The sequence below is a fragment of the Diadema antillarum genome, unplaced genomic scaffold (genome assembly GCF_040938485.1).
Source record: "Diadema antillarum isolate AM-2024a unplaced genomic scaffold, OU_Dant_1.0 scf00000145, whole genome shotgun sequence".
Lineage (NCBI taxonomy): Eukaryota > Metazoa > Echinodermata > Echinoidea > Diadematoida > Diadematidae > Diadema > Diadema antillarum.
Window position 1 is genome coordinate 1,006,988 of NW_027271034.1, and position 23,456 is coordinate 1,030,443.

The 23,456-nt window shown below is 40.3% G+C and overlaps 1 protein-coding gene across 1 annotated transcript; it reads right to left on the reverse strand.

Annotated features, from left to right (window-relative positions):
- Window positions 1-6,863: 6,863 nt before the first annotated feature.
- On the reverse strand, window positions 6,864-20,631 carry LOC139721514 (uncharacterized). Its single transcript, XM_071632829.1, has 7 exons — window positions 20,205-20,631; window positions 17,918-17,952; window positions 16,885-17,380; window positions 16,189-16,421; window positions 13,251-13,391; window positions 9,868-10,020; window positions 6,864-8,283 (listed from the first exon to the last, which is right to left on the reverse strand). The coding sequence occupies exons 1-7, from the start codon at window positions 20,278-20,280 to the stop codon at window positions 6,916-6,918; spliced, it is 2,502 nt and encodes an 833-aa protein (XP_071488930.1). The 5' UTR covers window positions 20,281-20,631; the 3' UTR covers window positions 6,864-6,915.
- Window positions 20,632-23,456: the final 2,825 nt, after the last annotated feature.

Genomic DNA, 23,456 nt, shown 5'->3' on the forward strand with positions numbered 1-23,456 from the left:
CACTTTGTGTTCAACTGTTGAAAGGTAAAATGCATTTAGGCATGAAATACAAATTCCATACTGTGCACTGTGGTACATGTATATGTAGTAGCATTTTTGAACATAATGTGCTCATGTAAGTTTGAAATTAATTGTACCCTAAGGCTCTTTTCACACAGGTCTAACCTCAAAATATAAAGTATCTTATGCAGAATGCAGAATGACTGAAACAACCATATACCATGTGTTTATCAAAAAAAAAAAATGATTTAATAGATTTTAGTAGATTTGTTTCACATCCCACCTAAGGAAACACTGAATAATGATGAGCAGGCAGGCCTGAAGTCTCCTTTGGACTACGCAATGATGATAAAGTGCCTAGCTCCTGTACAGGCACAACCACTGCAGCCACAGGACTCAAACCATGGACCTTATTGGATATCCACGGTCTTAGCCATTGAGCCACAAGAGAAAATCAACCTCAAAATGCAAGTCGATACTCTTTTTAACATCTCCAACTTATGCAGCACAGTTGCAGTAAACTCTTCAAAGATAAATAAAGTACTGATGTTTTCAAATTGTGCTAATACAGCTGTATTGTGATTTCACACATCTTTTCTTGAGTATATTGTAGTGGATATCCCTCATCCTGGCAACGCGCATCACACTGCGTTGCCAGGCAGCGCACAGCGCGTCATCCATGGCCATGGATGTGCGCGGAGAAGATGCACCTTGGGCAGTTGGAGACCTGCAGTGAATAAGCTAACACGTAAGTCAATTCAACCCGCTGTTATTAATTCAGTTATTTATAACCCGTTGTAACATTGGTGTCAGGAGTGGGATGAAACTGAATTATAACCTTAGGTACAAATTGTGAGAGGTGGTTGAATTGATCGAGTGGAGTTATGGGGATAACTTGTTGATGAGATAGGTGTATTTTGCGTAAGTTGCCAGCTGACGGTAAACTGATGTGTTTCATCTATTGTTAATGTGTGTTTATGATTTATGATCAGTGGCTGATGTACCGAGCATGATGCGCCGAACACCGGTAATAACGCGCTCTAAGCGACAAACTAAAACTGCAAAAAGTCGTCAGACATCGAGCGATCAGTCTGCCGTGACTGCCCTACTTACGGCGTTGAATGGGTTGACTGTAAGCTTGCAGCAGACTACATCTACGATTAATGCGAAATTAGACTCGGTTACAGCTAGTCAAAAAGAACTTGAAGGGCGCATGACAGCTGTTGAAACTAAGCATGAAGAAATAAAAGTTGATCAAGTCAGGGAACCATCTCCGTCGCAACTAATAGAGCAGACTAGTTCGAATCAGAAACGCGGCAAAGTGATTCTACCTCCATCGTACAATGGAACAGTGCCGTGGGAAGCTTACTTCTCTCAGTTTTCTTTGTTGGCACGATCAAACGGGTGGGATGAAGATCAGATGGCTGTTTATCTGGCAGCAAGTTTGACAGGTAAGGCGGCTTCGGTTCTAGCTACCATTCCAGCACAGCAGAGAGGTGAATTTCGGGTATTAGTGCAAGCCCTTGGAATGCGATTTGGCTGCGTCCATCAGTCGGAACTGAGTCGCGTACAGTTTAGAAATCGTCGACGCCGCCCTGACGAGAGCTTGCCTGAGTTAGCAGGAGACTTAGAGCGTCTCCTTATGCAGGCATATCCGGACGCAGGCACCGCAATTCACGAGTCGCTAGCTCTCGATCAGTTTATCGACGCCATCAGCGATGAGGATATGCGTTTGCGACTTCGTCAACATCGTTGCGCTACGCTTCACGAGGCTTTGCAGCTCGCTCTCGAACTGGAGTCGTTTTCCCTAGCTAGCAGAGAAAGACAGAGGGATGTCAGGACAAGGGAGGTGAAAGTTGACAATGACATTGGGGGATTGATGGACACGCTGGTTGAGAGACTCGAGAAAGCTATCAGACGTGGAAGTGGTGGTAGAGAGAAGACCACACAAAAGGGAAAAGGGCAATGCTACAACTGCGGCGAAGTGGGACACTTTATCAGGGATTGCCCTGAAATTACGTGTGCCGTCTGCAAACAACGAGGCCATCTAGCAAAGGATTGCACGTTAACTTCTGCTTCCCGGGAGAAGCAGGGAAACGACCAGTAGTCGCCCTCACGGAGCAGAGGACGACTAGGAACTTTGAGAATGCTCCAAATCACGTTATGATCAGGTCACTGGGAGGAGAGCCGGGAGGGCTTGTCGTGAGTGGTGAAGTTGAAGGAGAGGCGTGTAGGTTCCTCGTCGATACTGGGTCAGGGGTGACCTTAATCAGACCGGATGTCTGGGGAAGAATCGAGAGGAAGACACGAATGCAACTTACTGCAGATGCACGACGAATTGTCACAGTGACTGGTGAGAAGGCGGATGTTAGAGGTACCGCGTGGGTGCGCATTCGCATGGGCCATGACGTGGTGGAGCATCGTGTTATCGTCGCTGATATTGTCGATGAGGGCATCATTGGCATTGACTTTCTTTCTACGCAAGATTGCATGATCGATATGGCATCTCGAACACTCAAGATGGGTATAAATGAAATTCCACTTCTTCGAGAGGCGTCGGGCGCTAGCAGTATGAAATGCTCGAGAATTGTAGCATCTTTGGCTGAGGTACCAGAAAGAAATGAAATAAATAATGTACCAGTTGACGTATCAACGAAGTGTGACATGAGAGTAGATGTCACCGAATCTCACCAAGGGGTAGATTATCAAGTGGGGATAATGTCAGGTGAGACATTGGGTAATTTGGGATCGAGATGCGTTGCTGCACCTGTAGAGTTAGATGCTTGCACTCTTTCTCGTAGCATGTGCAGTGGAACATGCGAAAGTGTCGAATGTGTTATCAATCCTTCAAATAGGGAGGGAATGAAGGGAGAGATAGAAGGTGTCGAGGTGAAGCAGATTGAGTTGGAACCGCATTTGAAGCCACCAGCTGGAAGGGGTGGGACGGATCTTTCTATGGAAGAGAAAGATAAAATGCGGAAGTTTCTGCGTAAACGACAGGACCTATTCTCCATAACTCCCAGTGGTACAGGACCGAAGGACATATTGACGCCGAAAAGGATGTATGATGAAACTTTAGAGAAAGGAGAACAGGTGTGGCTGCACAATCCTCGTAGGCGCAAAGGATTATCACCTAAACTCAAGTCGGAGTGGGAGGGACCATTCACAATATTGAAGAGACTGAATGATGTGGTCTACAGAATTCAGATGACCAAACGAAGCAAGCCCAAAGTTGTGCACCGTGATAGGTTATGGCAGTACAGAGTGCACAAGGAATTCTGGCTGGCTGACGAAGAGACGAAGTTAGCAACAGTGCTTAATAAGTGCACTCAGACAAGTGATGATGGAAATTAAGAGTCTTATAGTTGTTGTTGTTGCTGTTGATGTTGTTGAGTTTCTTTATTCATTTAGTTAGCTTTCAGTTTAGAATGTTTTGGTGTGTGGTGAATTGCGTTTCAGACACCTTCTGACACCATTGTTTTTCATTAGTCTATACGAGTATTTTATTCTTTTGGATAAAAGAATTTAAAAGAGTAATTCGGATCTCTACCGGACGAGATGCGCGGATCTCGTTTGTCACTTTCAGCATTAGAGCGCTTGAAAATTGGTACCTGTTGAGGACAGGGATACAGCGCAATGTTCGAGGCGTAACGAATGAGATCAGTGTAGTTAAAAAACAAAAACAAAAAAAAGAGTTGTAGTTCATTATTGGTTGAATTGAAACGTGTTTGTGTCAAGACAAGGTAATATTTATTTGACGGGACGTCAAATTTGTAAGGAGGGGATAATGTAGTGGATATCCCTCATCCTGGCAACGCGCATCACACTGCGTTGCCAGGCAGCGCACAGCGCGTCATCCATGGCCATGGATGTGCGCGGAGAAGATGCACCTTGGGCAGTTGGAGACCTGCAGTGAATAAGCTAACACGTAAGTCAATTCAACCCGCTGTTATTAATTCAGTTATTTATAACCCGTTGTAACAATATTATAAGGAAATACCACATTAGTATCAAATTGTGTTAAAAAGTAATTCAGTCATCATAGAGATATTCATTATAAATAACTTTATAAGCTATTTTGCATTTTGTTAAAACCATAAACATATTCTATATACATGATTAAAAATATGTATTTCAAATACAGTATTTCTTTCTCCACATAATCAAAACCATCAACTAAGCACATAGGCAAAAAGCATCTCCATTTTGCACTAAATACAGTTTTTAAAAGTCTTCTAAATTCAGCACTCATTCAGACACTTAACATTCAGGTATCTTAAAAACTGTATACGCCGTTATTTTCGCGTACGTACAGATATTTTCGCGAATGACGAGGTCATAGACATTTTCGCGAGATGTTGTTTTCGCGAATCGACGCCAACGCTTACGTTTATGCTCTATTAACAAAGCGCATGGCGACAATTTCGCGTGTTGTTAAATTCGCGAAATTCGCGAAAATTAAACCCTCACGAAAATAACAGCGTATACAGTAGCATGTCTTACATGCATTCAAACTTTACAAAGAACACACACAAGGCACATGATTGTCACAGAATGACAATGCTACATTATCCGACATTCAGAAGAATATATTCCAATCAAAATACAGCTCAACACTTGTAGGATCATATACAACGATAAAAATTCTAACAGCAGCTGTAATAAACTGCATGCAGTTTATACTACAGCTGCATCTGTAAGCAAACTGCAGAATTACATTTTGTGGAATTTCATTTTGTATACTGGTGAAAAATCTCCTTGCTTCATTCATATTTAGGTGTTTTGTTTTTATCACTTACCCACCAGATTCTCATTATGTCTTGAACATTATTTGATAACGGACACACATACACTATCAAAGCAATGAAAGACAACCGGAATGGGAAAAGGCCACAAATTTTCATCAGAAAGCCACAAATGAAAAAACAACAAACTCTGTTCACCTGTGTGAAAAAATAAATAAATAAAGTGTTTCAGTTTTTACACTGTTGTTTTAAGGATCTCTTTGACAGTGTAGTGTGGCATGACAGAAGGTAAAATCTCAAGATACATATTGCCTAGAAATCAGACTGGGAAATTAATGTATTTATGATACATGCATTGAATGAATTTCTCTGTATTCATAATACAAGAGATAATCACACTCCCTGAAGAGTAAAGAGCTATGAAAGAAAACACATTAAATTCATCTCTCAAACACTACAGTATCAGAACAGACTCCTCAATGAAAGAGGGATTATCAGGGTAACTATTTCAGACAAAATGAGTTGCAATGAATAAAGCTTTTCTGTAAAAGTAAAAAAAAAAAATAAATAAATAGCTTTACTATCACAAAATTAGATACAGGGTAATAGGAAGGACATTTTTTTTTTTAGGGAAAGGGGGGGGGGGGCAATCCAATCAAAATTAAAAAGATGATAAAACATTAAGTACTGGCAGTTGCATCGAAATATTCAGTTACAAGACATGCACATGGACAGGTATAGTGTAACATTGTTTTGAAGTTTTGAAGTTTATATATTGAGGTAACTTTGCAGGTCTTTTATCACTGGTATAATGAGATAACTGATATAACAACAAAAATCCAGCAGTCCCAAGCAGCTTGTTAACACAAGGTTCCATTGAATTTTATAACTTCAGGGGCCATACTCTGAGGGCTTATTAAGTGTCTGATTAGCACTTGATTACTGAATTGGTATTCTGAGAGCTTAATTAAGCAGGGGGTCTATTAACTACCATGACGACAAGCGTTTTGGCGGGAAAGTCTTACGCGTTTTCTACGCGCGTACACTTCTAAGAGACGAGTTAATTACAAATCGGTATTCTGAGCGTGTGATTAAGTATGAAAGTTAATGGAAAACTTAATGATACCAAAGAGTGTCATTAACTACTCAGATATCACGCATTACAGCATTTTTTCCTGGCCAAAACGATGCTTACCGTCTTCGGTAACCGAGGAGCGACTGAATCTTGTTGTCATGGTACCCATAGAATTCAGAGAAAAAAGAAATATAGGTGATCTTTGATGAATTTGGCCATTTCATGTGAGCTTTTCGCGTGCGTAGGTGAAGGGTTGTAATCAAAGACCGGAGTGTGCGCAGGGAGCTCTTGCGTTGTAATTACAGGGGGTGTGTGGAGGAGCGTGCATTGAGGGCATATTTGGGCGCGTGATCATCATTTTGGCTTCTAACAACGCGTCTGATTGGATGGAATAACAATTAGATGAGAGGAACCGAAGATAATTATAGGGGACTTAATCATACCTTAATTACGTCCTCAGAATACTGATTTTGCTCATGATCAAGGGCCTATTAACTTCTCGACTTAATCATGAAGTCAATTACAGACTTAATTACAGCCTCAGAATACCACCCCTGGAATGTTAAATTGCATTGTTCTTTCTTTCTTTTCAAGTGGTAAGACCGTATATATTCCTATGTATTATCCAAAAAAAAGTGTGGGGGGGGGGGGGCAAAATGACTTTGTTTTGATGAAAAATTTGCTATAACCACCTTTGTTGTAAGCAAATTTTGCACCATGGACTTTAATGATGACAATTTTGGGGCCTGAAGTTTTACTTCATTATATAAATGAAATCTTGGTATAACAATGTTTGTTGTAATGGGAGTGCACTGTAGTACTTTTGGAGGCACGTTCAGATGGCACTATGGGCAAAATGTATGTGGGTTTCGTTAGCCAGTAACTGCTCTGTTGGTGAAATGAATTCCCTGTGACTATTGTTACGGATTTAGTTATCATCTTTCGACATAAATGGGGACAACAGAAATTTTTAAGCAAAAATATGTCCCATTAAATGTGTGGTGGTTCTGATTACCTGTAAAAAAAAAAAACCCCCCAAAAAAAACACACACATAAAAAGTTTGTTACAGTGAATTCCAATGCAGGCTTTCTGGATCACTGTCCATCTGGAGTTGTGTTCTCACTTCTATCCAAGCCATGACTTGCCAGCACATCTCTAGCAGGGGCCTGATTACTGGCACCAAAGCCCATGCCATCCTTGGAGGTATTTCTGGGAAGCTGGGTACTGCCTGTGGTTTGGGTAGCAGGGTTAGACACAAGGGCTGTACCACAGGTAACACCTGAAGTACTGTATCTGCCATCTCTCATCTCCTGAACACTTGATCCTGAGGTGGTCTGGATATTGGACCATTGTTTTATTGAAGATAGAGGTGTCGGGAAAACATCAGGAAACGGAAAACCACCAGACAGCTGGCTGAAAAATGCATGAGTCGGAGCAGCAGCAGCAACCAGCTCTCTGGGTTCATCATATTTTGGTGAAGGGGACTCGTCACATTCCATAGCTTCCAAAGAGGCCTCACTACTGTGTTTCCTCTTCCCTGCTCTTATCTCCTCTTTCTCCACAAGTTCAACACAGTCATCTCGGCCTATTTTAGCCAATGCTTCTTTCAACTCTGCCAAGCTTCCAAACTTCAGTTTTTCTGCTGCAAGAGTAAGGAATGCAAATCCCTGATTGGATATGTCTTTTCTCTCAATATCTCGTGAATAGTCTTCCAGGTCCCAATGTCTGGCTAGGTCAATCCAACTGGCAGCAACAGATGTCCTGCTGTCTAGGTGAGAGCCCAGCTGTTTCTGCAGTGACATTGGAATAATGCTGGGATTGGCTTGGAATGTCAGACCTTTACGTTCACCCTGAACTGTCACATTACCAATGTAGAACTGAGCTACAGCAATAGCTTGTTTGTTCAAAGAGACAGCAGTGTTTTTTCTTTCTGTATTTCCCAAGTCATCACTCATTGATACCTGTGTATTGCAATGAGCTCTGTGTTGGTCATTTTCATTACTAACACTGGATATATCCTGCTCACAGGTTTGCACAGTTAGATCTGAGCAGTGGGTAGGCCTGGCACTCCAGTTATCACCAACAAATTTACTCTGGATTGGAGTACTTGTGTCATATGCGGAACCAGCTCTACGGCTCAGAGGCATAACGCTTTGGTTGCGGATGTCACTGGTATCACATCGTTGGTTGGGAGGGCCTGTCATGGTCAAAGAATTAAGAGATGCATTTCCTGCTTTTGTACCAGATGCACATCCAGCCACTTGATCACACTTAGCTGGGGTACTGGAATCGGAAAATGAGCAAGAGAGAAGGTTCTCTGGCACATAGGGCGGTGGTGGCACAACAGGTAGCGTCAGCTGGCTGGCAAGGTTTCCACTGAGAGAGGTGAAATCTAGGCAAGGATGGTGTTGGTTCTCTGACAGAGATTCTACTGCTTTCAGACATGCTTTCTGTAAATTGGTCTGAAAGAGAATGACAACAAAAGAAATACAAATAGAAAACATGCAATCTCACTAAAACTTTTATTCTCACTACTGCACATCTTCAACTGAATGGTATATAAGCCCTGTATGCTATCTCTTTTTTTGTTGAACAGGCTGTTACTTGGGGGTAAACACTCATGTCATAACAGCCAAACAGATGATAGCATAGAGAGAGAGAGAGTGAGATTAGAAAACAATACCTTACCCTACATTTTCATATAAAGTGTAACACACTCAACAATATCACAGATACGTACATCACTATGGTAAACGAGGATCACTACATGTAGTACACATGTGCTTGTAAAGCACATATTTCTATTATCACACTTCACAAATTTCTCTTCCCCTCTCTAATTCTTAGCTCTCCTTCTCCCACTCTAACTCTTTCTCAGCTTCTTTCTATTCTGTCGTCAGCCCATCCCTCTCTCCCCTCTCCCTCTTCTCCCCTTAACTCACTCCAATTTCTCTCTCCCTAACCCAGCCTCCTTTATTTTCCCTATTGCCACTCACTTTCTTCTAGATAGCACCTTATTATTTCTACTCTATGCTTCCTCTTGTTTCCGAACTCTCTTTAAAATTTATAAAATCTTAATCTTACCATTTGTGTAGTCAACTGAACCTTAATTTCATTTTAATGATGAGATAGTAACATACACTCATCAAAGAATATTGACATTCCCAAGGGAGTTCTCTGCAGGCCTTTCATGTTGCACATGATAGTATTGATATGTTTGACAGGGCTTGAACAGGACTCTCTGCCGTTTTCCTGCAAGTCCTCAAAGTCTAGTTTTGTAGCAAGTGACCTAACAATTACAGCCCTGTTATTTGATATCTGCCTGAAAGGTGCATATTTTCTACTTCTCTTTGTGATGTTTGATTCAAATTGGACTGTCAACTCTGTAATCAAGACAACCAGCAAATCTTGCATACGTTGACATTGCATAAGCAGCAAATCACTAAAGTCTATAAAATAAAAAGTCATTAATCTTGGTAATGCTATATTTCTTATCAATTCTTTGAGTAAGTAAATATTGACAAGTCAACAAACTGTTACATATATAAACAGTCAAACCTGTATATAGCAGCCATCCAAAGGAAACGTCAAAAATGGTCACCATAGACAGGTCGGTGGCCATTTTGAATGTCAACACTTGCATTGTTTAATAGCATAAATACATCATGTCATTCTTAAAAATAAACAAACAAACAAATAAACTAGCAAATAAGTTTGTATGTGCAGCTATCATGGGGATTTTTGGTACAAGTTACCTCAGCTTACTATTTGTTTTGCCTACTTTTGTCCTTTTGATTTTTAAAATAAAATTTTGGGCCTGAGGAACTGCACTAGTTCGTACTGGTTTGCATGAATTGGGTTCACAAGTGAGTTCAAAGGGGAGTCAGACTCATGCCACAGATGTGAGACTTGGTAGGTCTGATATGTACATATACTAATATCTATTTCAGTTGTTGAGCCTTGTATATTTACACGATGCTCAATACAAACATAATAACATTGTCAGTACTTACAGCCATACTGTACCTCTGAAGCACTGTAATTACCTGAATCTCCTTTGAAAAAGGCATGCGCATGACACTGTCATTCCCCTCCTGATAAATCTGCATCTCACAGCGGAAGGATTTGCAATATGCAGTATTTTCCAGGTAGAGTTCCTTGACGTGATAATCAAATGCCCACATTTCTCGGAATGGAATCTAGGAGGACCAACACAGAAGCAAAAAACGTGTTCATGAAATATGAAGTTTTGAGCCAAATCCCGACAGTCGTACCAATTTAATCATATACGAGTGTGTACTACAATATTTAGTCCAAAGCTGTAAATTTTATTTAACCCTATTCTAACTGGGCTATTTGAGACCAAGTACTTACTGGGGGGGTCAATTTGACCCCCCCTTCAGATCTCCGCTGCTGATTGCGTGATCGCCGCAAAATTTTGCCTGAACATAGAGCTGGATGTCAACTACAAGATTACACGGTCATACTATAGCAAAATGTTGATCTCATATTTTTTAATAAATCAATTATGCAAATTAACGCATGAAATCATATTTTCACCTATAACTCCATCAAAAAGACTGAAGGATTATTAAGTTTTTGTGTCTGAGTTCCTCAAGACACATCAAACAATTTTCTTGTAAAAAAATAGCGCAATCAAAATAATTTTCTTTTGTTTTTTTATTGTTTTGTTAATTTCTTATATTTCTAATGTTTTTTTGATCTTTTGTTTTCAATTGTTTGTTTTTTCACCAAAATTTGTTGGAGGCACTTTTTCAAGCTAATCTACATTAGAATTGATTTATTTCAATGGTTAAAAGTTGAAATAATCTAATTTATATCAATTAAACAAAAAAACACAGTTTGCATTGGATTTGCACACGAAATCATGAATTCGAGCGGCTTTCAAATTGACATGCATATGCAAAACCTTGCATAACTTCAAAACGGTGTACCCGGACGTCGCAAATTTGGTCTCAAAATATGCGGGAGACTTCAATGAAAAAAAATCATGAAACGGCGCGGTAAAATCTTTGCGCGTTGCGGAATCGTGGCGCGAAACATCGAGGGGGGGGAGGGTCAATTTGACCCCCCCCCCCCCCAGTTAGAATAGGGTTAAACATTTTACATTTAATAGAATAGTACACTTGAGGACAAATCGCACATTGCTGCCTGTGTGGTGGATCCTTGAAAAAGTCTAGTCTCAGAGAAAAATATCTGGGTTCAAGTGCCGCAGAATATGTGAAAAATATGACACGGGCACTAATATTGCGGAGAAATGTACATTCTATCGTTCATTCAGTCATAGATTGTTAGCTCACTTGTTAGATCACTTGCTTTGCTTTCATGTATTACGGGTTAAAAAACAGTAAATATGATCTGATTTTGGCTTGAGAGAGGGGCAGGTGTTCTCTTTTGGAAAAGTCGACACATTTTGTTCTCATTCTCAGCCACACAGCCTGTCTCTCGCCATTAATGACTTCTTCCACTTTCACTTTTCTAAAAGTACTTATCATCCCCACTTCAATTAATGCTGATTATCGATCACACTGTCCACCCCCTTTTCAGACCAGACCAATCAAATAACCTACCCCTAGTACACCTAGAGCTGTTACTCATGATTATCAACACTGACACAGGGATTTCATCAATCAGAAATGAATGTTCTTGTGCCCAAAGAAAAGATACTGTTCAAATGCAACAAATTTCAGGCTCAGAATTTTGATAAGAGAGAGAGGTCACATCCATTTCCTGTCTTCACTGATATCAATAACCTACTGTGAGTACACAACACTACATTTAATTTCAAGGTCCTTGTGTGAGTGATAACTTTCAGTTTTGAACAGGATATCCTCCACACTGAGGAAGTTGAAACCACAATAGATTTCTCCCATAAATGATGTTCCCATGGTTCCCATAACATGTTCACAAATGGTAAGAAATATGAGGAGAGGTGATTACGTTTACACAGAATGCATGAATCTATGATCAAAATATGATTGACACAATTGCTTCAATGTTACCTTGCATTACGCATCCCACAAAAGCTTAATACAGGTCAACAAGTTCCAAATTTATTTAAGGACTTTCTGAAAGAGTAAGCCTTCTTGTATCCACATGTGAAGGCCAGAAACATGAGCAGAGTCTTTCTACTTTTTTTTTTTTCCCGCTGAACTATGTTTGTGTTTTTTCCCCCTAGGCTCTCTCAATGTGGTACATCAAATCTACATGAAAACTCCTGAAAAAACTCTTCTTTGCCAAATTTTTGTGGTTCTCTGATACACGGTCATAAATTATTAACTGCATTATGGGACACAGTATCATTCTTATTGACAACCTATCAGAAATTAATTCTGGAGTTTCATAACTTGAGAATATTGAAGGACATGGAATATCATATATGCATCATTAAAAATGAAAATCAGACCAGGTTTATTTGTGTCTACAATAAAAAAAACAACAACAACAAACAAACAGAAGACAGACTCGCCGATAAAGCATTCTGCTGAGCAGTACATTTCACATTCATGGCACTCCACGTGAAGCAAACTATTTCCCAAATCTTGTGATTCGGAGATTAATGCAGGCCATTTGATCAACGCCCTCCTACTAGGTTCCATCCCAGAGACCCTCTTAAAGGGGCACCACTATCATTGTACAAACTACATGGTATGTTCCTTACACCTATCAATACTTCTAGCATAGTTTGGTGTCAAAGTCCAGTCCTTGGTTTACTAGAAAAGATAACAACTTAAACCAAATCATGAATATTTGCTGATCTGAGGCATCTTGGCCCTGCCCCATGGGTCCCCCTATACTGTAGGTCACTACCACCACTGTACAAACCATGCTCCCACCTCCACCCTTTTTATTCTGGTCAAAACAAGACACCTGTTTTCAAAAAGATGATAAAGAAAAGATAATCAAAATCAGGAAATATCCAGGCCCTGCCCCAGGGACCCAGGGGGACACCAACATTTGTACATCAAAATGCCCCCCCCCCCCCCCCCCCCCCCCCCGTTATGATAATTCTTGCCATGTTTTTGGTCAAATCCAGCCACATGTTTTACCTGTTTTCCACAAAGGGAAACCTCCGCCATTTGTATGAACTCTCCCTAACTCTCCCTCCCCTCCAGCTTTAAGTCATAAGCCAGCCACAAGTTTTCCAGAAGATGGATGACCGATAACAAAAGCTACTGGAGCCATTTAGCTCAGCTGATATAAGAGATGAGCGAAACCAGGACTGCAAGCCTTGCAGGCAAACCATATTTTCCTTTAGTTTCCTTTTTTTTCCCGGATCACAATTTGCAAGGATCTGTTTCAGTTTGGTTCTACACTTTTACACATTAAACACTTCCACATACTACATATACAGAATACACTGGTGCTACTGGTAGCTTCATGTATACTGAAAAATTGCAACGCATACCTCAATGTCACGTGTTTGTTTTGACCATCCTCGGTTGTGCCAGTTCATTTTCACATTTAGGGTGCCACAGTTTCCCAGCAAGAGAAAGTTGCACTCTGCAAGTTGTTCACCACCAACTTCACTCTCCTTCTGCTTCACTTTCTGTGCAATGTAGTGTTTACCACATGAGAGTTGATTTGGTAATGAAGATAATAAGCAACAAGTCAGAGAAACTCATTTCATAATCTGACAAATATGTACATATATCGGAAAACATTATGACTGTAGTGGTACATTACATTTACCTAACATGGCATCCAGCATATAAAACAAAACCAAACAAAAACAAGAACCTGTCATTCCCATGACTACTGTATGACTATTACTCCTCATTTGCTCTGATCACAGAAATGCTGACTTCCATGTTTGTTCTGTGTGTGTGTGTGTGTGTGTGTGTGTATTTTTCATTATTTTGCTGGTACACACACCTCATGGACCGCCAAAGGGGGGAGGGGGGGGGGGAATGGGAGGGATGGATTGGCTCACATTATGGGCTAAAACCCTCTACATCTCCACTCAGTAGACCCCTTTTAAAATCAAGTGTTTCCTAGGCAAACTTACAACCAACATAATTTTCCAAGGGCTCTACCCTCAAATGATGCACCACGCCATACCCCAGGTTACATTGTTGTGTAGCGCCACATTGTGTTGGCAAGATGTACAGTGTACAGTTTTGTGCACTGCCATCAAGACGGGCAAATTTTATCTGTCATCAGTAATGATCCCAATGCCAATTCAGCCATATTATGACTTTTTTTAAAACAGTAATTAAAAAAATAATAATAACAACACATTTTGATGATTATTTTGAAACATAATGAGATTGTTTAGTCCACAATCTTTTTCTGATGATTACTTATTTCATGTCTAATGTGGACTGGTAGTTTATAGTGCAGTGTTGTCGTCTGGGTGTGACACTGAGATCACTGGTGTTGTGTGTGATGAGCAGCACTGATGTTATGATGCTGCTTTATTGCTGAGCTCAGTGCTGCAACAATCCTTTTTTTTTTTTTTTTGTGCAATAAAGCACTGAAAATTACTTTCACTCATTATTTGATAACCCAGGGTACTGCGCTAAAAACATATCAAACGAAATGGTAGATTTCTATTTGATATCCCAGGGTACCAAAAACCACATCTTATGACTGTATTGTATGTGAGACTTTCTTAGTCTGAACTGCTGTAAGGAAGAACATGTCTTTGAAACATCTTCAGCTGAGAAGCAAAGTTACTAATATCGTGTAGTACCGTTGAAATGATGACATTTCAAGAAAAAACATGTGAGGAGCTTAAAGAAAAATGACTGTTATTGTCACATCATCAAGACAGTGTTCATTATCATACCACCCTAAGAATATGTGGTTTGCTCATGCTCGGACAGATCAAACAACCACACATGATATTTCCAAGTCATAGTCTGGATGTCCTTAAATTCTATTTACTCTGTTATTATCCTCTCATGTCTATCACTGAAACTGATTTTGTTTTGTAGTGAACTACACTCATCATGAGGAAAATTTATACCTAGAGTACTTTAAACACAAGAAAAATTTGGTGAAATCAGTGTTCACACTTATAAAGTAGAATCAGGGAAAAATACTTTAAATAAGTCAGTTGATCTGGATGTTAGGTTGTTAGAGGGGCAGAGGTATTGAGTAAAGGGAAAAAACAAAGAGGTTTTGTGTCCTACAGTAGTATACAAATAGTAGATGGTCATGAGTGTGATGGTACGAGATTTCACAATAGGTGAAACATAGAGGTGCTCTATTCAACGAGGCGAAGCTGAGTTCAATAGTGCGCCTCATCTTTCACCGAGTGCGAAGTCTTGTTCCATTGTACTAGTAAAGACCATACACTATTTGTTTTATACAACACCTTGAACATCAACAGATTTGGTCCACACAGATTCTTGAATTTAGCACAGAAATGGCAACCAGTTTCTGTGAAAAACAAATGAGCAGCCGCACAGTCGCGGTCACCATTATGTACGTACGTACACAAAACGAAGTTGTTTACAACAAGGCAAGTGCCAAAATGTGTCTCGCCCATTCGAGTAAAAGAAATTGTTTTTCTAAATCCCAGAAGTTCATTGACCCCGCCTATGACCTTTGACCTTGTGGTGATCTTCAACTCCCCAAGGGACATTTACAAGCCAAGTTTGGTCACAAACAGACATAGGGATCAAAAGTTATGAGCCATAATCAAAACGTGCCGTAAAAACTTAGCATTGGGCCCTAAAAGTTTGTTGACCTCTGTCTGTGACCTTTGACCTTGTGGTGACCTTCAACTCCCCAAGGGACATCTACCATCTAAGTTTGGTCACAAACGGACATATGCATCAAAAGTTATGAGCCGTAATCGAAACGCGCCGTAAAAACTTGATATTGGGCCCTAAAGTTCATTGACCCCTGCCTGAGACCTTTGACCTTGAAGTGACCTTCATGTTTGATAAAATTGTGCAACTTTGTATAACCACTCTTCCCTCCAAGTTTGATTTAAACTTAAGTCCTCAGTAGAGAGTTATTCAAGTTTTTGTAGTGTTGTGGATGGACGACAGACGCCGCAGGCGATCCCTTAGTCTCCGGTGGGCTTGACAAAAATGAGTGACAAAAGTACATGTATGTGCTTGTAATTGTTGAGTGCGCGCGGCATATGTTTGTTTATTGTAACATCAGAGCCGTGCCATGGAACAAAATCTTGGGGGTCAATCGTGAATTTAAAACGGGAGTCAATGGAAATGGGTGACATCAGCCATGCGCTATCCATTTTTGCTCAAACAAAATTGCACGGCTGACAGCCAGAGCGTGCGATGAAACTTTTCACTAAATGTCACGTGATGGGCAATCGACAAATCGGAGAGCTACATTCTGTTGTATTATGTGTCATGGATATCTCTTACCTCTTCTGTTGCTTCAACTGCATCAATGATGTAGACTCGGATCTTCAGATCCTGCCCATGGTTTGCTGCACTTGAATATGGAAAGATGTGGATCTTTTTGGCATCAACCTTTGTGCCATCAGGCAGCTGCACAGTCACAAAGCAGAAACTGCTGATTTTGATGTCGATGGTTCTCTCCTTCAAGGTGAAGTTTGTGGGATGAATTTCACTTTCTTCCCACCTTGGCTGCTCTCCTGCATGTTTAAAATGCATCATACATGATACAACTGATCACATCATATAATTGGTGTATCATCCAAGAAACTTTAACAGCACCAAGCTACTGGAATACTTTCATTACAATTTGGCCTTTCGCACACTATAAGAAGACATGTACCAGAAGTTTCTAAAATAGTTCCGCAAGTGCAAGTTACCAGTAATCACATGGGCATATAAGATGTTGAACAATGACCTAACAATAAACATGGAGAAGTCCTAATCTGTTGCTGTTTATCAATAGGCACATGAAAAATAACAGTGGCATAATGGTAGACAAATTCTCCACTTCACAGATTTGATATCTAATCACACCATGCCTCAAATAACTCAATGACACATCCATTTTGTAGTCAATTCAAGATTTCATTCTTCCCAAACAGGTTTCTCAAGCTACCCATACTACCATTTAGCAGCACACTACACAGCGTCACATCTCACCTTCCTTGTGGTGGCTACTGAGGAGAACTGGCTGGATCATCTTGTCCTGGTCTGGGCTAACCACAAGGCAGTGTGGCAAGGTCAACAGCACAGGTTTACAGAAGACTACACCTGACGGCTCACAGCTCACTATGGCTGTCATTTGACAGCCTGTTGGTGGCGTGGGTCTGAATCTGTCATCCCACACCAACCCAAAGTCAATAGCTGTCGGACTAGAGACAGCTCCTTTTGGAAATGTAAGAACATTTCCATAGATTTCCAATGTGCCTCCTTCAGGGCCAATAAGAGCCCTCTTGGCTGGGCCTGTGGGGGTAAACTGAACCGGAACTTCAGGCTTGAAATGTGACAGCACTTTCTCATAAACAGGTGACTGAGAAATGCTAGTTGCACAGCTCGTTTCTTCACAGTTACTCGATGCTGAATGAGTGCTACCAGATATTCCTTTTGGTACCAGCTCTTCGTGCCTCTGTGTTAGACTTGGGGCAGGGCAATCAGTCTAAGATGTAAATTAAACAAACACACAGGCAGAACAGATGAAAATAAGTAACATTAAACACAAACTCCAGATGATCAGCATCACAGTTTAACAAGCAAAATAGGTGAATGATCCCTATGTGACTTTTCTTGGATTACGACTCTAAAATACCATGCAAATCACATCATATGGGAACAAGAAGATAAATTTTCCCTGGTCACAAGATTTTTCAACACTTTTCAATTCTGGACCAAAGACTTCATTCCCTTGTCACACTGTTTAACTCGTTGAGGACGAGTCTCGAGTATACTCGGGCAAGCGTCTATTGGAAATGCGTGTTGTAGCTAAATCAAACCATCCTCAACGGGTTAAAGTTTTCATCAAACATTCAAGACTATGGTTTTAGTATGATTTTCTAAAACAGATACTGAATAGAGAAAGAAAATGTAGAAACAGCTACAGAGATGGCTAATGCCCAATGGTAAATTTTTTTTTTCACCCTAAACTGTACCTAGATGAGTCCTCCCCGACAAGTATTCTTTTAAGTATGCATCTCACCTGATCTTCAAACTGGGACCTTTTAGCCAGTTTTGCTGCAGAGGGAAAACACAAAGAGAAAGATGGGATTACTGTGGCAGCACAATCTCTTGATGCACCATGGCATGAGTGCATTTAAGATCTTATCAGCAGTCAGTAGTGGTGACTGCAGCAGTGATGAAACATGGCTCTACAGTAGTGCTTGCCTAAGTTCTCGTGAATGTCAGGAAGGTAAAAAAATTTTTTTTTTAAATGTAGGGCAAGAAAATTTTGTTTGTAAAATGAGGGGGGAAGCAAGAGAAATGTCACTATGGTGACCGATATGAGTCTGCTATATTGCATAATTCTCTCAAGTGGACTTTATTTAGGGGCGGATACAGGACTTCAATAAGGGGGGGGGGGGGGGCAAACAATATTTCTGGTGCTACTTCTCCTCTGGGTTTCATCTAATTTTTTTCTCTTTATTTCTTCTGTTTAAATGGCATGCTCATGAAATAGGCCCTACCACTGCGTGTCTGTACTAATACTATGTCGGCGGCTCACCTGTTTACACTCGTGAATTCAGCCCCACCGTGTGGCGTTCAGTGGTAGATAAGCACGGCGGTGGTGCTTTCTTCCACGGTATGATACTCGTGAATGCGGCCCCACCAAATGGCGTTTGCGCGAGATTGATACAGCAGTGGGGCCGATTTCCACAGGCACAGCATAGCATCTTTCCTCCTCCCTTTCTCCCATTTTTTCCGTTGTTCTTCATATTTTATTCTCAGAAGGACTTCAGATCCTAATGTCCCTTGACTAATTTAACGGCCAATTTAAAGGACAAGTTCACCTTCATAAACATAAGGATTGAGAAAATGCAACAATATTAGTAGAACACATCAGTGAAAGTTTGAGGAAAATTTGACAATCGATGCAAAAGTTATGAATTGTTTAAATTTTTGTGTTGGAACAGCCGGATGAGGAGACTACTACAGCTTGTGAGTCATATGCGTACAACAGTATAAAGAAAACGTAAAAGAAAATTCAACATATTTTCACTTTTTTCGCATAATAAAAGAGCACTTGACTTGACTATTTCTAAAGGCAGGGGGAATAATATTACCCATAACATTTGTCGGTAACGAGTCAGGGGAATGTGTACTTTTTTCAAAAGATGGAATTTTGTGAAATTCTCTTTATATTTTCCTTATATTGTTGTACGCATGTGACATCTAAGCTATTCATACACTGCAATAGTCTTCTCATCCAACGGGTACTGCATAAAAACTTCAAAAATTCATAACTTTTGAACGGATTGTCTGATTTTCCTCAAACTTTCAATGATGTGTTCTACTAAATATTGCTACATTCTCTCAATCCTTATGTTTATGAAGGTGAACTTGTCCTTTAAACATAAATACAACCCTAACCTAAACCTAACCCTAACCTAAACTTGCTTGCTAACGCACGGGTGCAAGCGCACTGTGGTGGGGCCTATTTCACGATGTTGCCATTTAAACAACAAATACAGTTGTATAAGAGGGGGGGGGGGGGGTGGGGGCACCCGGTGGGCCCCCATCTGGATCCGCTACCATTGCATTAGATTACATCTGAATTTAAATCAAAGAGTGACATGACAGTTTCAACATGGGTTAGGAATGAAAAAAGAAGAAAGTTTCACTCATAGTTATAACGTTTAGTAGGTAGAACTGAATTGATGTGGAGATTTTGATGAAGGCAGGCATTAATAAGGTTGGTTTTAATAAATTTCAGGTCTAGATTTAAAATAATAAAGATAGAGATAGAATTCAAACTGACAGTATAACGTTATACAATTCTACAAATAGGCAGGGAGGTGTGAGAGGGATCACACGTACACATTTGTACCTCCCTGTACACTGCCTTTTTATACCTGTACAATCGTATGCAGTTCTAACGTTAGTCTAGTAGTAAAAATTACTTCTACTTCTACCTCTAATGTTACTGGGACCTCGCTTGACTGACAAGTAGACCTATGTCTAATTCTGTGAAAAACTTATAGTTAATAATAATGGACATTTGCTGGGTCAGTTTTTCAGAAGCGAAAAACTGACCCAGCAAATGTCATTATTACAAATGAGAAGTTTCTTGCGGAATTTAAAAAATAGACATACTTGTCGGTCAAGGCCCTCGCGATTGCTTGATTTGAGGGCCATCTTTCCACGAGGGCAGCGCAACTACCAAGCCCAAATGCCATTACCACATGACTACATTTCTGTCTCTCGACACGACACCTTCTTTTCTTTCTATGACCTTGTCTTATACTAAACTACGGCTTTTTATAACTTACCCGTTTTCGTTCTCGTTGAAATGGTTGAACGCTGAATCCCGGCGTGGTAGGCTGGCGGTCGATTCTGAAACTCCATCTCACCACACTGGCTGGCATACAATTACAAGACAATTTTCACACCATCAACGCCATGGTCATGTACGTCTCGCCAGCTTCTGTGACTGTGTATTGCTATGACTAAACTTTACTTGACGACAGATTTTTGTCCAGCTCAGAGCTTTACAATGAACTTATTCCGCGTTCCTGCTCAGGAAGAGACAGAGCTTGTTCCACTTTTCAATGTTGTCAGAAGAATACGTATGGTTTTAATACTTGTTCGCCGCGTTTACAGGACAAAATATTCGCGGGAAAACATGATGAGGGATGCTACTTGTAGCTGGTACTCTCGGACCACCCATCGAGGAATGCTAAGTAACATGTCATTACTCCTCCTATCCAGTATAGCTAGGCCTGCGCCCACTTTTCATGCTAGCTAGCGAGCTAGCTGTGCACTGTGCACGTACTGCTGGCCTGCTGCTGCTTGGTACTGTGATGGTGCCATATGGTGCATAAAATGGTGCATAGCATTAGGCTGCGTTCACAAAGCTATTCGCTATTCGGACACCGAGTACACCACCACCCGCACCGTCAACTCACCATCCCATGCAGTGAGGATTTCTTCCTCCTACATCCCAGCAAATCCCAGGGGCGGATCCAGGAATTCCGTAAAGAGGGGGCGCGTTTACAAAATTAAAGGGGGGGGGGGGGGGGGCGCACGCACCCCTCCCCCCCCCCATTTTCTTCTTTTTATTTCTTTTGTTTCAACAAAAAATAAAGGGGGGGGTGGGGGGGGGCGTGCGCCGGTTGCGGTCCTCCCTGGATCCGTCCCTGTTAACAATTTCTAAACTGCATTAAAATGTCAGTCTACATGCTTATTTTTGCTAAAGGGCAAATCCAGACCAAAATTGTCATTATTTCGTAAACGAGAGACGGTATACGCTGCAAGAAAATCGAACAAGCTCGATTCCCACTTTGCTATACTATTCGCAGCTATTCGGTACTTCCGAATAGTGCCCTCCTATGTGAACCGCTGTGAGGAAATCCTATCGTTCGATTCAAGCTATTCGCGTGCCCTCGAAAAACGAGCCCGAATACCCAAATAGTGTAGTACATGTACTTCTATGTGAACGCAGCCTATATGATACGTATGGACGCGCGAAAGATTGGGGGAATCACCGACGACGCGACGTGGCAAATGACCAATCAGAGAGCTTTGTTGTGACGTAATAGTACTGTAGATGGTTCCTCGCAAGTTATGTCGTGGAGTCGCATGGATGAGCACCTTCCGTGTTGGACAATACAAAAACATTTGTGAAATATAGTACCTGTAAATTGTTGATTATTTGTGAATACATTGTGGAATTGTTGCAGTTTGTGTGTGTGTGTGTGTGTGTGTGTGTGTGTGAGAGAAAAGAGTATCAATTTCCCTTCAAATTCGTGGGCAAGTCAGCATTCTATGTCATATTCATTCATTCATTCATTTATTCGCCCATTCATTTAGCAAAATACAAAACAACATACAAGTGATAACAGGAAAGCAAATATAACAAGGCCAGGACTCCTAAGAAACAATTATGTGCTTGTAGCTGGAGCCCTTAAACAATAACAACAACAAAGAGGTAAAACATATTTCAACCATCATTAAGATTTTATTGTGACATGGACCAAAGCATACACAAAATCGGTCCAACTTGAAATAACGAATATAAACACATGTGCATAATTCATCAGTTGACAGAAACAAAAATACATGTACATCTATGTACCTAAATTTGTCGGCACACACACTCACTCAATCACACATCCATCCTAAATGTACACAGAATCGGGAGAAAGAAAGGCAAAGGAAGAAAGAAAGTCTAGTAAGTCGTGGATACCACCACACTCTGTTTGTGTAGAACTTTATACCTGTCAAGTGTGTCGCCATCAATGGAATTTCATCCCTTGACTCCAGAGAAACGAATAAATTGCAATCTTAGATTTGAATCATGTCAAAGGTCGTTGAGAAAATCATAACGTTCCCGTTCGGAATATATACGAGTGGAATGACGAATTCATCTGAAACATATACTGTAGTCGAATACTTGAGGCAGCATCTTTTGATTGCATGTAAACATAAACAACAAAACATTACGAGTGACAAGATAGAATTTGGAAATGCCTAAAATTGCATAAAGAGTGGTGAAATTGAAAAAATAATGTCTATTGCTTATCATAATCCCCGCGATCTCGAAGCATATACAATCTGTTATTAAGTGGGCCAATATACTCTGTATGTGTTCCCCCATGTTTCATTGCAGTGCTTGATGAAGTAAAATTGTTGCATTATAATGTAGATATTTACCAAACTACTGGAGGGCAATGTACTTTTTGATTTGGATAAAAACACCTTCATTTCTTCACAATTTAGAACAGATGTTTGTAATAATGGTACTTCGAAGCTAGAGATTCATGAATGGGAACGCCTAGAAAAGATATCGACTCAGTTCTATCAATGGAGATATTATCAATCATAACATTTAGATATGAGAAAACAAATATTATCTACCTCTTCGCTGGAATATCACATGTTTTGTTTTTCTAAAGTGTAAAAACAATTTATTACTCTTCTACCATTTACACAATATTTCAGGTTCATTTTTCATTGTGGATATTAATAAGGATATAACTTTATGAGAAAAAAAACACAACAGTTTCGTCGGAAATGATAAAAGACTTTCAATATTTGATTTGATTTCGATTTTATTTTATTGTTCGTTCCACATCTCAAACACAAATAACATGATAAAATCGATTGAACATTAGACTGGACATAGCGTTTTAATTAAAAAGAAGACAAGAGAAGAAAATTTTAACAAACATGAAATTTGGGGGACCTACTAACAAGCAGAGCTTGTATCGTATAGGTCCCTTGTTGAAAATGTTTATCTTGTTAAACAAACAACCTTGTAACGAAAACTATAAAAGGAAGGAAATGGACGTAAAGGAAAGGAGAACATAAAGAGCAAAAGAAAAATAGCAAAATACATAAAAAACAACGAGATAGCCACCTGTAATACGCTTACAAGATTCCTCGTCACCCGAGCAACATAGTCACGTATAACTGTAACAATGCGAAAGATCCGATGCAAATGATACACAATGATTCATGAATTCAGGAATACTAGTAGCCTTGTATGACATGAACGACGCTGTATAAAGAACGAAAAGCAA